The 18001-nt window shown below is 32.5% G+C and overlaps 1 protein-coding gene across 10 annotated transcripts in view; it reads right to left on the bottom strand.

Moving 5' to 3' along the window:
* Window positions 1-3916: 3916 nt before the first annotated feature.
* Window positions 3917-18001, bottom strand: part of CDH19 (cadherin 19) — an 88863-nt gene continuing 74778 nt past the window's right edge. For 7 of the 10 annotated variants that reach the window (XM_085018225.1, XM_085018249.1, XM_003121695.5 and 4 more), the window contains 3 exons: window positions 10512-10626; window positions 8276-8527; window positions 3917-5325 (listed from right to left, as the gene is read on the bottom strand). In XM_085018225.1, the coding sequence (XP_084874351.1) occupies window positions 4835-5325; window positions 8276-8527; window positions 10512-10626 (858 nt within the window). In that variant the 3' untranslated portion in view covers window positions 3917-4834. The remainder of the gene's footprint in view (window positions 5326-8275; window positions 8528-10511; window positions 10627-18001) is intronic. The other 3 variants (XR_014841140.1, XR_014841139.1, XR_014841138.1) reach the window with 1 other exon arrangement.

The following is an 18001-nucleotide window of genomic DNA, read 5'->3' as shown; positions in this document are numbered from 1 at the left end:
TATTCTATAGATTTGTACCTCTATGCAATCATGAATATATGGTCTTTCCCATGTCCAGTGTTATTTGTAGCTGAGATAAATCACTTAGCACTGCAGAACCCAAAAGAACATTTTAAATATTAAAATGAATAAGCACGAAAAATAGCATGAAATAAAGTTGTATGAACTATTTTAGTATGCTACCAAATGTCCTAAGAACATTATAAATTATCTCTTTTTGTATTTTGCTAATGTTTTATACTAGAAAGTTGAATTTTAAATGATTCAAACTATATGAAATGTCAAGTTGATTTGTTGATGTATCCACTATATTGATTAACTTGTAACTTGAAAGAAACATCATGAAAATGTTTTATTTTATTCAGTTTTCAATACACATTTTCATTGATCTTCCTTATGCCCACCTTGGCCACATCTCAGACATTTGGCAGCTTCTGGTCACTGTGAAATATCATTTTTAAAAATCTCTTTTCCCAGTACCAGAAGACTAATTTCACATTCAATGCAAGGTTCTGTCTCTCTCCCTCTCCCATTTATTCTGGTGCATCTGGACCTCTGCTTTCTGGGTAGTGATGGAGAGATGGGAGGTAAAGGGCACATAATCAAGGCTGGTCATATCATAATTTCACAGCCAGAGTCCTGTGTGATGACATGCATCTGACTGCTGGCACTATATCCTGGAGCTCATGCATGGGGTATTTGGAGACATTTTAGGGACCAGAGGTCCCTGTTTTTCCTTAGCCTGTGTGACATTCTTTGGATGACTGATTTAAGCTTCCTCTCAGTTCCTACCTTCTGTGCAAATTTTCCACAGCTGCAACCACTTAACCTATGGGAAATTCATGCAGATTTGCGTTGTCAAAGGCTAGGAACTACATTTTTCTAGCGTTAGCCCTTTCACTTTCCCTGCTATTTCAGATCAGCAGCGTCCCACCCTCAGAGTGCTCTAGAGAAAAAATAAAAAGCAACAATACTAACATGTCTCAAGGATCTACTTTGTAATTGAGATACTAGTCTCTCCTCCTCCAGAACATTACAATTTCCTGAAGGAGGGGATAGATAATATCTACCTCCAGACAGGTAGATAGATGATAGATGGATAAATGGATGGACAGACGGATGGATAGGTACATAGATATATGGTAGACATAATTGGACATGTAAAAAGTCACATATTCCTTTCCTACATTTACCTCTCTAATGTTTCTCTCAACTTTTAATGTATCTGATACCTAATGCCTATTTATATCCTATAAAAGAATATGAAGATACCTTTTAGGTTTTGTGTAACCCCTAAGATTAACAATGCATTTGTTACCAAGCTGTATTCTAAAATGTGAAGCAGAATTCTCATGTATCACAAATGTTTTCCTATTCATCACACTTCATGGGAACTTATTCATATGAGAATTTCTACAGTGATCAAATCACCAAAGGATGTGTTTTGACTGAACAGTATAACATCATTAAATTTCCCTACAATTGGAAATTATATAGGTCCAAAAAAGTAAAAATGCCAAACTCCTATAATTTCTAGAAAGATTTTGAAAAGTCTTACTGTACTCCTGAACTACTCAATGCTAACCTGGTCTGAGGAATATATTAATTCCACATTAATATTCAACAAAGTCAATATGGCTTTTCCACAACCAAGTAAAACAGACTGGGATTCATTATTACATTCATTTAAGAAATATTTATTGATCACATACTATGTGCTAGAAACAATTTTAGACACGAACAAACTAACAAAGCAGACAATTCCTTGCCCAATTGGTGTTTACATTGTAAAAAAACACCAATTAGATAAAGGATAAAGACAATAATAAGTAAACTATCTATAATATAATACCAAGTAGCTAAGTGATTTGATGGGAAGCAAGGTGGAGCAAGGGATACAGCTGGGGACAGTTGTCAGGTACATCTTTCTGAGGAAGTCACATTTGATCATGGACCTAAATGAAGAAGGGAATGGAAAATAGAATGTTTGAAGGAAGATTGTTTCAGGCCTAGAGCATGACTTAGGAAGAGTTAAGAGCACATAGAAATAAACAAGCATGAGATAAGACATGACATTATGTGTCAAGTCAGAAAGTTGATTTATATTTTAAATATGTTACAAAGCCCTTGGGATGGCTCAGTGCTAGAAAGGAAAGGAATCTGTGCATTACAGCAGAATAATATCAGCCATTATGACGATGGGCTGTTATTTATTGAGCCCTTGCATTTTGTCTGGTACTTGTGGGCTTCCTATTTTATTTATTCTTCACAACAATCATGTGAAATAGGCAGAATGGATGCTGTTTTACTTCGACAAACTTCATATGGTTCCTTAAAGTGAACTAATTCAAATTCATATCTGATAGGCTCAAGCCATGTTCTTCGTGAACAACTATTATTGCTAATATTTTTTGATCCCTATAAAGGATTTCAATATTTTCCTGTGTTAGCCACTAGTAATTTAAGACTTACACATAAACCTATAAGTTATTGAAAGATGATATTTAAGCAGTGCAAGTATTAATGTTAGGCTGTGCTGTTTCATAAATATCTGCATTAATTTGTCTATTAAAGTTCAAAAAATTAGATCTTACTGTTGTCATGTCTTTAGCTTAGGACATAGCTGTGTTTCTTTCAACACCTGTGTGACTAGAAAAAGGTGAAAATAGTTATTGAACTATTGCCAAGCATAATTTCTAGAAAATTGCAACTTATCTACTAGAATTAGATAGTATTTTTTGGACATAGTTTAAAAGGTCGCTTTTTAAACTAACAAATAGCTATCCAGCCCTAAATCTTTTTTCCTATGTACCTTATGATTGACAATCCTATCATTATCTAAACCAGAATTTATTTTAACACATCTGTTTAATGCCACTGGACTGAAACACTAAACTCCATTGATACAGATATTGCATCAATGTTTTATAAGGTGTTCGTCCAAGTTGATAAGCTGTTTATAAGTCTTTCATCCATGACAGAACTATGATCCCCAGAAGATCCTATTTCTTTTTTTCTAATCTATTTTCCGTGGATTGCTTTATCTTCTTATTTATCATACTTTGCAGTACTTCAGCCAAGATTATACAGCACTATTTTTTTAAATATAGGAAATAGCCATTCATGGAATAATTCATGAAAAGCTCCCTAACGATACTCTTTCAATTTTTACATCAGTATGAAAAGAATGTAAATATTCTCTCAACCCATTCATTTCATTTTACTTGCTTTTTTGCTCTTTTTGAATTTTCTTTTATTTAGTGTTCTTACTTTTCCCTACGTAAATAATGATATGAATGTACAAGGATTTACTACAGCTTATGTCCTCTGTACTACTTTTAGTATCTTCCTAATCACTGTATTTCTATCTGATTTTCTCAAACTTTTGTAAAATGATGATATCTGTGTTGCTGACATACTAGTACCTGATTTATACTGATGGAAAAATTATCTTCTATCACATGGTATGAATGTTGATGTCTCAAAGTACAGAGAAAAAACACTGTAGCCATTCAACTGCTCCAACTTTAGCTCAAAATTATTTGGAATATTTGATTTGCACATATATAGCCAATTTGATTCAGCTCAGTCTCACATGCTATTAATATGAGATGAACATATAAAGCAATTTTGAAGACACAGTATTCACTACTTTCTTTCCGTTCAACCTATGAATTTTGAATTCCACTTTGATTTGGATAGAATAATAAGAATCATTCTTATAAGGCTGATTAAAGTGCTTTATTATCTTACTATCTAATGTTATCTTAAAGCTTTATGTCCAGCAGCTTAGCATACTTCCTTCATAATATTAGAATAAAAGAAACTATTGTACTTGATTTTATATCCCTTAATAAAAAAAATTGACACAAAAGAATCAGTTATAGTTTAAGCTCTTAATAAAAAAGAAAAGCTAGGAATTTTATCATGTTTTATTTTCTGCATGGTCAGAGAAGTGCAGTTGATCACAATATTTAGGATGAATATTAACTCCAGTATGAATCCAGTATTCCTTTCACTTATTTATGTCATTTTAGTGGCAATAAAAATTACTTAAAATCATTTCACACTTTCCACCATTTTCATAAAGTTTAAATTTAATATCGAGTAAATGTTGACATTATGTCATTGTATTGACATGATAAACATGTGTTTTGATTACATAAGAAAATAACATAAAAATCTTCTAAACATGATTTATACTTTCTATATACAGCTGTTATATCAAAGAAATACAAATTTACACTATATCTTTGATTAATTAACAGATACTAAACATGTCTAAATATAAAATCAGTTTTTAAAGGTGGTCTTGACAACAATTTTAAAATACCAAACTAGAATGAATTATAAACTCTCAGAAGTTTACTTATTCATAGAAAAGAAATAGCTTTTAAAAGTTATATATAATCACCCAGATTCTCCTAGATGTTTACCTCTGTGAAGTATCAGGAAATACACACACTTCACTCTCACTTTGTAAGAGTAACAAATAAATGGATAAATATGATCTAGTTCAGCGCCCTTTTCAGATTGAACATTCAAAAATTTTGAGAATTTGTATTGGATGCTATTGAAAAGGATGCCAGAGGAGTATTTGAGGCCACCAGAGAGAGCTGATTGTTAGCTTCACTTCCCATATCTGCATTCAATGACACTATACAGGTAGCTTGAAATAACCATGGGATATTTACTCAAGAAAATCAGAAAACACTGTAAATTGGGCGCTTTTCTTGTCCCAGAGAAATGGAGTACACAACTCTTTACCAAGTTACTAAAGGCTTGCCCAAACATGCAACTGCATTTAAAAATGCTTATTAACAATAAAAAAGCCCTAATTATTTGACTGCATAGCAGAACCAAACATGCATGCTAATCTCTTAAAGCGAGGTCCCAATTCATTAAGGTAATCATAATTTTCATCCTGATCAGAAACTACTGATCCTAAGGAGCTCAGGGATCCAGCTAAGGACCCTGTTCCCTCAAAAGCATAGGTCTGGAGGGAGTCAAAAGGAGGGGCACAGGGATCAGTGTCAGCTTCCTCCAGCTTTTCTAGAATGAATTTCCTGAATATGGCACTATCCGGCCCGACCTGCAAAGACTGCCTGCACAGGCTCCTAATCTCCGCCCTGGGGGTCCTCCGAGCCTTGCGTTCGCGCATGGCAGCGCTGCTCCTCAGCTCCACGATGTCAAAGGCCTCCGTGTCTTCCTCTCCTCCACCCTCATCATCGTATCTGAATATATTCTCTCTGAAGTCTTCCCCTTTCTCAGGAAATAGAGTCTCTTTTCTTCGTTGTTTCAGACCGAGGATCAAAAAAATAAACCCTGTCAAAGAAAGCATATGGAGAACAGTAATTAACACAAATATGAGACAATACTATATATCATAAATATACATATTTAATATTACATACACTACTATTATAAGTAAATGTATAATAAATATTACCTTAGCTATTGATTTGATAATACATTATTACATATTTCTTCTAAACATTATTGAGTATTAATATGGTCACAATACTAATAGCATATACTATACATAAATATATAATATATAATAAATATATTACATATCAATAATACATATTTGTTATAAGATATTGTTAAATATATATTATTTACAATAAACTATATTAGTCTAGCTTTCATTACAAGCTCAAGACATAAGCTTATATTTTCTGATTATAAGACAAAAAGATACATTTGCTATTGCAAACTTATAAAAGGGCCTTGCAGAATGACAAGGAAGTAAAACAATCTTTCTGGCTGATGATTTAGAGTAGGAAAACATCACAAAAATGTAGTGAAGTGTTTATGATGAAGATTTAAGATTTAAAATGTTATTTTTACTTATATATTGAAAATAAAACAAAGTAGAATGAACAGTTTCCAATCTATATGCATTTGTTAATATCAGTAATCTATGATCATGTTAATGGAAGTTAAGCACATTGAATTGTTTTGATATTTGCCATTGAGTCAAATTCTGTGGTATAATTTCTAAAGCAATATTTATTGACTGCAAAGTATGTACTAGTCGTTTTTCTAAAAGCTTTACATTTATTCACTGATTTGTTATGACACCCATATTTTATTATAATTCTCTGTTAAAGATGGGGAAACAAGTGCAGAGAGATTAAATCACATGGCCCAGAGTCACACAACTAGGAACAAAAAGGTGGTATTCAAAACCAGAAAGCTGGTTCAGAATCAGTTCTTTGACAAACCATACTAATTTTAGAAATTCCAAACCTACCAGGTTTTTTAATTGTAACACTGGTATGTCTACATCAATGAATTATATAAGATAATTTTAACATTGTGTAGAAATAGAACAATTTCAGAATGCTTTTTAATTAAAAAAAATTGTGTGCATGTATGTGCTTCAAGGATAACCAATCCTTATACTATCTTCGATTTTATACAGCTATTCTGAATTTGATCTTAAGGAATTGAAACAGGAAGTTAAGGCTATTAATATTATGGCAAAGAGAATTATATTAGGCAATATCTTGTATTAATATACTAATATTAAAAAATTGAAATAATGTTCTTGAAACAAAATCATTTTTTAATCCAGGGTCTGTACTTTTTTTTTTTTTTTTTTGGCCACAAGAGGACGTTCCCATGCCAGGTATCAAACCCGTCATAGCAGTGACCTGAGCCACAGAAACGATGCCAGATCCTTAACCACTAGGCCACCAGGGAACTCCCAGGTATTGTACTTTAACACAATTGAGATACAGGGTTGAAATAGAAAGGGATCTAATAAATAATTTTTCAATCTGTGAATTGGAGAGTGTATTCATGAAACAATGAAACTTTCACAGGAAACTGTCCACTACTGTTGACCCCAACTTTCCATCTTCTCCTCCCGCCATTGACTGTGAGGCTTTGGTTTACTTTCAGGGTTTCAGGACTAGCCTTAGGTCTGCACCTATGAATAATTTAGTACTTGCCATCCCGCAAACATTATACTGTTTTTACTGCTTCTTGCTTCTGATATCTAGCTATGTAGCTCTAAATTCAGTTTTATGATCAAAGATGATTAGAAACAATTTGAAAAACAGAAAGTAGGTAGAAAAGGAGGGTAATCTGAATGGTAAAAGAGGAATGAATGCATTTTTATTGTTGGTGGTGGGGTTTTTTTGGTCGAGCTTGTGGCATGTGGAAGTTCCTGGGCCACAGCAGCAAATGGAGTTGCTGTAGTGACAATGACAGATCTTTAACCCACTGCACGAGGGAACCCCAGGAATGTATGGTTTTTTAAGTTTTGAGAAAGATGAGAAGAGCAAAGGCAAAGCAAACCCTGAACGTTTTGTATGTCAGATTGAGCAGTGAGTTTGAAACTCCAGAACCTATGGCTGATACAACTGCCATCGATATTCCATAAAGTTGTATTGGCTTTGATATGAAGTTATAAGGGAAGCAAGAGAAGGATTTGATGACGTATAGTAATTAGTACATTAAAGAAAGGAGGAAAGTTTTGCTAGATGAACGATTTTTAGTTTTGGAAGCCTGGCTAAAATATTTGGGGCCTCATTTACCTCATCTGTAAATGAGTGTAACTTATTTCCTTGTAAATGCAACAGCAGAAACAATATCAAACGGACAAAACAAATTATTTTATTGAGATTTCTTTTGTGTTTAGCAGTTAAAGTAGGATTCTCTCTTTTACATTATCTTATCCTAAAATTTACTTTCTTAATGGTCCTATGTTCTGGTGAGTTGTAGCATAGGCTTGAATAAGCGGTATGTTATGGTTATGGAATCTCAGCACTTCATTCACTAGCTGCATGACCCTTTGTAAACCATGTAACTCTTTAAGTTTCACTGTAATCATCTATACAATGCAAGCAATAATACTTGCTACTTCTTAAGGTTATTCTGAGGGTCAAATTGCATAATTTCTGTAAAGCACTTAACACAGTCCCCTGGAGTATATTCCAGCATTCAACAGAAGATGACCATTATTATTATTAATTTTTATATAACTATACTTTGCAATGTTTGCGTCAAAAACACACCTAAATGGATGTGCACACATGTACTCATATACTCATAGAATTCAAGGATCATTGATATTCAACTTGAAATGCATATCACTCTATTTTTTATTTACTCTACTTGATTTAAGACTTATAACACATTCGAAAAAGCAATTAAAAACACAGACAAGCCCACACTAAATTGTTATAATGTAATTAACTCTTTTCTACATTTGTCATGTTATTATCAATAAATGAAGATATTCTCAGTTCATACAACTTACCAAATATTATTATAATGCATATAAGAATAGCAATTATGACTTCTGCCTTGAATCCCATGGAAAGCATAAGATCCTTGTTACTGCAGGTCTGTGTGCTTCCATTGTCATCACAGTCACAGATGTGTATGGTAAGGGTGTTTGTACTTGTCAATGGTGGGATTCCATTGTCAGTGATTAGGATGGATACATAGAAGACAGGCTCTTCTTGAAGGCTAAAACCAGTTCTATTAGTCAAAATTACAGCTGTGTTATCTAAAATAAAAATCCATGTGCATAATTTTTCAATAAAACAAAAGAAATTCTTACCAGTTAAATGTAATAGAGGCAGCGGTATAAAGATCAAATAAATTCAAATAAGAGAAAGCAAATTTCTGATAAAAAGACAATTAAAGATCAATTCAAAAAGTCATTATTAGTTTTGGCATTTTCTAAATCCCAATTATTAAATTAGATGAATCATATGAATCAGTCATATTTTTTGATAAGGATAGTAAATATGCACGTGGCACATAGAAAAGAAAATAGCTTTATAATCAGATATCAATATTATATAGAGGCTACTAGCATAAGGTTTGTAATGACAGCATCATTTTCATTTGGGTTAAATACTCCTGACAGTGCTTTTTCAAATGGAAACTTTTTTTCACAAATACTATAAACACACAAAATTACCAAAGCCATCTCCTTATCATAGCAAGTGATTTCAAACAATGTCTTCATAAATAAGACAAAAATATTAATTTTATAAGGTGTAAAAAATTCTATTAGAATGTTTCAGTTCGCTTGGAAGTACTAACCCATTTTATACTTAAATTTCAAAGAATCACTAAATGTTCATAGTAATGATTAATTCATCTAGATAAAACATTCAAAAAATTAACAAAAATAAACAATATATGTATATCAACACATTTGAAATTGTTTTTCCCTAAGTCTCAAAATATTCTAAATAGCTTTTTACAGTGTTGTTTACTGTACCTCAGTACTATGTTTCTCCCCCCACTTTTTTTTGTATTGGCATCCCCATAACATTTTCTGTAGCAAATAAACTTTTGAAAACATAAACAGTAAATTGAAAATAAATGGAAGTCTTCTGAAATGCCTACTTATGACTTCTCCCAAGTCACCTTTAAAAAACAAATTCTCCGCCATGCTCTTGAAATCTATGAGATACTTATGATCCTGTTCACTAGGCAGATTGAAGAGGTGTAAAAGTTTGTATTTTTTCTATATATATTTCATAAAATTACTTGTAACCACAAACATTAAATTAAATCAATTAACCTCTTTATGTTTCAGTATATTTATTTTGCCCCCTAACTTATATTAGCATAACCAAATCTAAGTTACAGCTTCTTTCTTTTATTAATATCTGTATTTTTTTATTAATATCTGTATTTTTATCCTGAGTCTAGTTGAGGTTTCTTCACTGGGAAATTTGACAAGGACAAAAGGGAAAGGAAGTGTTTGCATTTTGTCTCTCCAAAATCTGAGCTTAAACTCAGTAGTAAGGAAGGAGACCTCCATGTGTTTGGTTATAGATGATTGAGAAATGAATTCTACAGTTTTTCATATCTTTGAGATATCAAGCAAAATTAGAATAGAAATCCATATGATGAGTCAAAAAAAAAAAAACTTTCACTTAAGTGAAGGAAAAAAGAAGAGTGACTTTGTATAAAGTTAATCCACTTCTACATGGAATGAAAAAGAAGTCTACTTCTCCCTATAAAATCCTTCAGAACATTTTGTCCGCAGGCTGATATAATCATTTCATTTTGAAGGAAAAAGAATACTCTAACCCATTCCATATGTTTACAATTCTTAATTAATGACTGTAAATATCTTTGAATCAATCAAGTCAACACTACTAAACTATAATTAATATCATTTTCTTCCCCAGACATAGATTGAAGCTTGAGTTATATGAAAACATGAACCATGGTGTCAGAACTGCAATTATATTTGCAAGGTCATTCAGACTTTACAAGACTTTATAGCCAATGATTATTTGAAAGAGTGTTTATAATTCAAATAAATCCAATGGGAAATGGGTCTAGTATTTTCAGAATATGACTTTGGGTTTTGTTTCCCATTTTCATTGTCACTCCTTGCTTTATTTTTCAACATGATCTTCCTGCAGGAATAGTATAAAAAGCAATGCTATACATTTCCTTAAAATTAAACAAGATTCTCAAAGAAGAGTGGATAGAAAGCCACTACGAGTAAACAGCATTACCTTGATTATCTATGATTATAAAACTTGAGTTCTTTTCTTCCATAGATAGATTAAAGTAAAAATGGTGATCTTCTACGGACTCATCCCTATCCACTGCACTGATGGTCTGAATCACCTAAAAAGAAGCAGGGGTATGTTCATTATTATTATTATTCAGGAAAATGATCATTGTCATTATTATACACTTTTTATTTTAAAGTATTATTAACTTTTATTAAAATTGCTTTACCAAAATCTTTATGGATATTGCAGAGGATAACGCAAATTGGTGGAGAATATTAAACTATTTTCTTAGGTTAAAAATATGCTTACTTGCTCCTTTCAAAAGAACATTTCAATATTATATAATACATAAATTCTTGTTAAAGGATGAAATGATTTCCATATGCTAAGTGTGTTAGAAAATTTCCTCCAATCCAATTTTTTGCCTTGATTTCTCCCTTCCTTCCCTCTTCCCCTTCTTATCTGAATTCCAACAATTATGATTTGCAAAAGTCATTTACTTCCTGCTTATATTGAGGGCATAACTGCGGTAAACTTTTTATCTTATTAAAGTATTTGCTAATGATTTAATTGATTCAAGGAAATAATGCATTTAAAGCTTAGGCAATGTACATGATTTCCTTTTGACTTACGAATATTATTGGAAAAGTGTTCTACACCATATAAATTCCTCTCTCTATCTCAGATCATAAAAAAGTGATGCAATGCAGTTATTTCTTGTGAACAAATCAGCTCACAATTAGTCCTTTGCTTTTAAGACGTGAAAGTGTCAGTCAAGTAGTTAATTATCGTCAAAAAAGAGAGACGATGTCAAGATCACATAGTGAGATTGTGATTAATTCTGGAAATTAAAGTAAATTGATTATAGAAGTTATTGTTTTGAATTTTCTAGAGTTAAAATGCTTTTAACAATGTGTCAAACAAAATATCCTTACTTGCAAGATGACAGACCCATAATTTATAATGTTATACTTCAAAGGATATCTCTGCACATGCATGAAGAACCTTGCGAAACTAATGCAATTTGTACATCATTTCTCTACATCGATTTATCTTTTTCCTCATAACACTTTCCTACTTAAATCATAATCATGTAGCGTTAATTAAATAATCTAATAAAATAAAACATTTTTATTCAATCCATGCCTACGATAATAAATGTGCGTTGTATCAGTGCAATGCTTTTATTTTGGGTCACCATAAGATAAATGTATAGCCAGGGTGAGGGGGACAGGGGCTTGGAAGTCATATTATGAATCCTGTCTTTGCCACTTATTAATTTTTTTAAGCTTAAACATGGACATACTAATACTTAACTTTTAAGATTTATTTTTAGGATTACACATCTTAGTTTGTCAAAGTGCTTGCCCATACAAGCAAGCAGGTGCTTTTTATGTGTTTTCTTTGGGAAAACATTGTCTTAGGATTTACATTGGATGTGTCCTGAATATTATAAATAACCTCATGATGTGGATAGCTGTTCAATTAAGATTGATAGCAACTTGTAAGGAATCATGTTTATCTTGTTGACACATGCAGCCTTGATTTTTAGACAAGGAATAACTTATCTTGCTACTTGACTTTCTGTTTTAGAGGCAAGCTTCTGACTACATGTTGAAAATGTTTCCCTTTCCTGTATGAAGGCTCAAGAACACTGGAGGGATTTTGACTTCATATATATTTTTAAAAACTTTTAAAACTAAATTACTCTATCCATAGGTATAGGTAAATGGAATATGTGTAGGTTTTTCTGGCCCTTTTCAATGAACTTTGTAAACTGGGCTTCCACGTTTTATTGGGTTCTACCACTTGACAAAAATAGGAATCCATTGATATCACAGTCACATAGCAAGTATCATTAATTTATTGAACTAACCTTGAACATGCTTGTTTTTCTTGAAAACACAAATCTCTAAAAAGGGGCCAACATTAATAGGTCTACAAGTACTGAGTGGGGATATTAATTTTTCATTTTAATATAACAATGAAAAATTTTTTGTTTTAATTTTCAAATAAAATTCTAATAAAAAATCCCTATTTGTTGCATTGGTTAGATTTCTAAACTAATTACTCATATCTACTTACCTGGAGCCTATCTCTGGCCTTATACATTTATGAAAGAAATAAAGACATATCCAAAAGTAAACTGCATACAAAAATTATCCATGTTATAGCAAATTCTGAAAGCACAGCTTTTTAAATTTTTCTTTGCTCTCTGGGCAGAATTTTGTCCAATTTTCCTCCGACATAGTACGTGTGATTTTCTGTTTATAGTACTTTGAAATACATAATGGAAATATGTTTTGTCAGCCAGAGAACTTAAAAATAACCACCTTTCAATGAGAACTTACTTATGGGCCAGGAATTGTTCTATATATTACCATAGCTAATCTCTGCAATGATCTAGTGGAAGAAATTCTATCATTGTCCCTATTTTATATTTACTTATATTAAGCTTCAAGTCAGGTACATATCTTAGGTAGGTAAAATGGCCAGCTCAGAATCTGAACACAAGCTGATGCTACAGTTGGTGTGAAATATGAGTATTCCATGTGCCCCACCCCAATCCCGAGCACTTTTTCAGCTCTTATTTAGATATACCTCACAGAGATATTTAAAGATAATCAAGGAAGAAGTACAATAATTTTCCTTCTATTAATTACTATGCACTCTGGCTTTTTTAAAAAAGGAAGCACCCATGGATCAGTTTCCAAAAATGCCATTCGCAGATTAATCATCCTGATTAAATAAATCAGCCCAACACTCATTTCTCCACAAACTATAGGCATGGCCTCTATTAAACATGAAATTTTTTGAAAGCTAGTCAATAAGCAAATGTTATACACTATGATTTGGAGCAAATTAACTTAACTCATTTGAGTCTGTTCCCTTACCTCTAATGGAAGATATCAATGAAACCTAATTCCGGGATTAGCAGAGGAAAACATTTTTGAATGATTATAAATTATAAATTGAATTATAAACTATAAATCAATATACAGGTACTGAGGGTCCATTGATATAAATTATTAGTTCCTTGAAGTATGCATGATAAATAATTTCCCTTGATGTAAACATGTTAAAAAGTGGGAGTTGCAATAAATGAATACATGGAAGAATTTTTTAAAACCTTCCTAATTTGCTTATTTATCTCATTATTCTAGGTATCTGTCTGTTGCAGCAAGCTATAGAGACAAATATTTCTCCTGGCATCAAGAAATGATTGTCAACAAATATGAACAAAACTGTCACTTATTATAGTCCTTCAATGAGAAAAAGATTCCAAACTAGACCGTTTCGACAAAATCTATAGGCTTCAAAAATGTTGTTCGACATCTGCTCTAAAGGTCAAAGTACTAATTAATAATGTAATAGAGCCAACACGAAAAATGAACCAGTAGTTTGTTTTCTCTCTTCACTTACAATGTTTTTAGGGAACAAAATGTTGAGAAGCTCATGATGTTCTAATAATTTGGTCCTAGACAGAGGCAGTTACTCTGTTTTTAAAAATAATTTTTCACAAAATTTTATTAGATGTATTTAAATGCCATAGATATTGTAATGTTTAGCCATTAACTTCTAGAAATCTACTTGTGTTCTGTTGAAAATTACATTCTTAGATTTTTATCTCAATATATGTTTTCTGATTTTCCTGTTAAAATATAAAATCTTTAAAAAAATCCATATAATATTAAATTTAAAATAAAATTATGAAAGTATCTGATTAATATCCCAAATGTATCCATTTAATTTGGTACTTGGAATGTGGCAAGACACCTATAGGTCTGGGTGTCCCAGGATGGCTGGAGTCAAGAGTATCTGTCACCACTGTTTACACTCTAATGGAATAGAGGTACAACCTGGACTGCAAACTTAGGGTGTTGAGGGAGTACCTAACACCTAAAGTACAGAATGAAACCCTGTAATAAAACACCTAAAGTACATTATGCTTAAATATTGGGGGTCAGAGGACCTGGCATTGAAACTACAGTTAGAAGATTTTACTGTGGAGATGAGCAGTGGCTATATCATGAACATTTATTTAAGGAGGGTATTGTATAGATTTTGGACTTCACACCAAGGGCCACTCACAAGTTTTAAATTAGGAAAGAGACACTTTTTTAAAAAATTAGTATCCCACATTATTGAGAGGAAGATTCGCATTATTGAATGCTCATTCTAAGGACATCCTTAGTGTGGGTATGGAAATAGAAAACCTCATTAGCAAGCTAGAGAGCAACTAGCTAGTAGTCAAAACTCCCTGATGTGATACACAAAAATGGCAACAATCACAGTTACAGGATGTAAGTTATTTCAGATGAGACAGTATGTGTAACTTACTGAAGTGTTTATATAACCTGAAGATGGTTGTGCTTCCAACATACTTTTAGATGGAGGTACAACTCCTTGCATCCTCAAATTTCCCTAAGGGTAGGTTGATGTCACCAAATTAAAGTCTTTTTACCATTTCTAAGTGGGCACACAATGTATTCTAGAAAGAATTGCTAGAATACATTGTGTGACCATTGTCTGACCATTGCCCCACCACTTAAAACTGACTGTTATAGAAACTGTCTATGTGCCCACAGGTTTACCTAACAAGATAAATGATGAACAACTGTAGTATATCTCTTCATGTGAGTTGCAAATCGGTAATGCAAAATTTGATATCACAGGAACATCCTTCAGCAGGACTAAGGTTCACTTTGGAAGTGATGTTAGGCCCCTGTGAGCTTAGAAACAGTGAGGATAGAGAAAGATTGATAGATTACAGTCATTTAGGAGATGGAATCAACAGAACTTAATGATTGATTGGATATTGAGAATAAAAGTCTAGAATGAATTAATGATAATGTCCACATGTCTTTCCTGTATGACTTGGTGAGTTATAGTAATTTTGCTGGGGATACTATAAAAAGGGGCTGGCTTGGGAGCAAATTTGGTATAATCATGGGACATCAGAGTAGAAATTTTCTCTAATTAGTTAGACAAATAGCTTAAAACATAAGAGAAAGAACAGGCATAAAGATCTAGAAGTCATTTGAATATGAACTTTAATTGAGACATATTTATGAATGAAAACAGAAAGAGTGAGTCTTAAAAAATTTAAAAGTATAGGACACAAAAGAGAAGGAAGATGGGAGGAAAACCAGGGATCACACTGCGGGTTCACAGAAGTTCAGGCAAGAGAATATTTTCAGATGGACACAATGTGAATGTCTTCACATTAGATAGTATGTTGGTATGAAGGAGTGTAAAAATCACTGCTATTATACTTTACTTCTGGAAAAGATATTTGGTATCAGTCAAGATAATGAGAATCATTAATTTGAAAAATGATAACTATTTACAACAAACAGAAAAGGCAAATTGCCCTAATGTCGGCTCATTTATTATATTCATATTTTGCAAAACACTGAAAAGTTTTCTCCTTCCTCCCCTCCCCATCTGGGCTATTTACACACAAAGAACAAAAATAAAACATGTGTTTACCCACATAGGTCATTGAGGAAATGTCTGATTTCCTCCAGAACAGAGTGCAGCTATTCTGGCATTTTGATTTTCTATAATGAATGTATTATCTATCCAAAGCAGATAAATATAGAAGACCTTGTAACTTGTCACTGTGCCCAGCTGTTTGAGCCTGTGAGAAATGGGGCAAGAATGATTTTCACAGGATGAGGAACTGTATAAAGTGTTTTCCTAATGATGTTTTAATTTATGTGACAAACATCATATTCTGTATATATTGTGTCAAATAAATATTAAAATTAATTTCATATGTTTCTCTTTTAAATTTAAAAACTTTAATTGTAGTAAGAGCACTTAATATGAGATCCACCCACTTAACACATTTTTAAGTATCATTAACTGTAGGGACAATGTCGCATTCATATCTCTAGAGCTTATTCATCCTGCTTAATAGAAACATTATGCCTATTGAATAGCAACACTTTTTTGTTAATGTTTTTAAATGTAGCTTTAAGAAAATTTTAAATTTTATCGTATTTATTTTCATTACTTTACTAGATAATCTCAAATAAATTTTCTTTTCAGTAACTCTACTTTGTATGTATTTACATATTACTGTATGTACCTAAGCTTCAGAACATTATGACTTGATAGTGAAGAAAACAGGAATTCCTTTCTCATTACTGTTTTAAAGTATGCTATCTGGAGTTCCCATCATGGCTGAGAAGAAACAAACCTGACTAGTAACCATGAGGGCACAGGTTTGATCCCTGACCTCGATCAGTGGGTAAGGATCCAGCATTGCTGTGAGTTGGGGTGTAGGTCGCAGACATGGCTTGGATCTGGTGTTGCTGTGGCGTAGGCCGGCAGCTACAGCTCCAATTTGACCCCTTGCCTGGGAACTTCCATATGCTGCAGGGTGAGGCCCTAAAAAGATTAAAAAAAAAAAAAAAAAAAAGTATTCTATCACATGTATTTCAGTAAGATTCTGGCTACTGACTTGTGTACTAGTTATAACATTTCACTCTTACTATAAATATGTGTGCATTTTGTCTCACTTTATTTGTAATACAAAATTTAATTTTACCTTATTAAAGGGCTTTTTAATATCAAATGAAAAATTTATGCTTATTTTTACAATATGTGTGTATTATATCAATATGTCAAAAAAATATAAATAGATTTAAAATATTGTTTTGTTATTCTCCTAAAAACCCTTTTTTCTGGATAGCATCTTTTAAAACTTCCAGAAATTGCTTCTATTTATAATTTCCATAGGATGTTTACAGCCACATGCTTAATAACTTTTCTATGAGTGTTCGTGTGTAGGTGTTTAATTTTGTCATTTTTTTGCAATGAGTAAAGCTACTTAATTTTGGGAGCCTTCCCGAATTTTGAATGCTTTGGGAAAGTTTATATAGCATGGGGATTAGCTGTAATATAATCTTGAAATCACTCATCTTTGCAGGTCTCTTGGCCTAAAATTTTCTTTTTTTCTTTCTTTCTTTTTTTAATGTCTTTTTAGGGCTGCACCTATGGCATACAGAAATTCCCAGGCTAGAGGTTGAATTGGAGCTGCAGCTGCAGGTCTACGCCGCAGCCTCTACCATAGAAACAGGAGATCTGAGCCACATCTGCAAACTACAACACAGCTCTTGGCAATGACAGCTCCTTAAGGAGGCCAGGGGTGAAACCCTCATCTTTATGGATACTAGTGGGGTTCATTATCACTGAGCCACAATGGGGACTCATTATTCTTAATCTTAGTGAAAATAAGATTTCCCTTTTATTTGTAATTCACACATTTTAATTGCATACATTGTTTTTGTATTTTATTTTCTTTTATTTCAGTTTTATGATTTTTTAACTGCATTTTGAAATAAGAATAGATTCTCAGGAAATTGCAGAAACAGTGTATAGAATCTTGCAAACACTTCAGTCAGCTAACCTAATGGTTACATCATTATAACTGTAATATAATATCAATATCAGGAAAATGACCCTGGTATAATGCT

Source organism: Sus scrofa, chromosome 1 (assembly GCF_054392235.1).
Source record: "Sus scrofa isolate SSC_HxYL_T2T_F1_AM1 chromosome 1, Sscrofa_HxYL_maternal_Yorkshire_Landrace_v2.0, whole genome shotgun sequence".
Classification (NCBI taxonomy): domain Eukaryota; kingdom Metazoa; phylum Chordata; class Mammalia; order Artiodactyla; family Suidae; genus Sus; species Sus scrofa.
The sequence above is the reverse complement of the archived record's forward strand: the minus strand, read 5'-3'. Positions and strand labels throughout refer to the sequence as shown.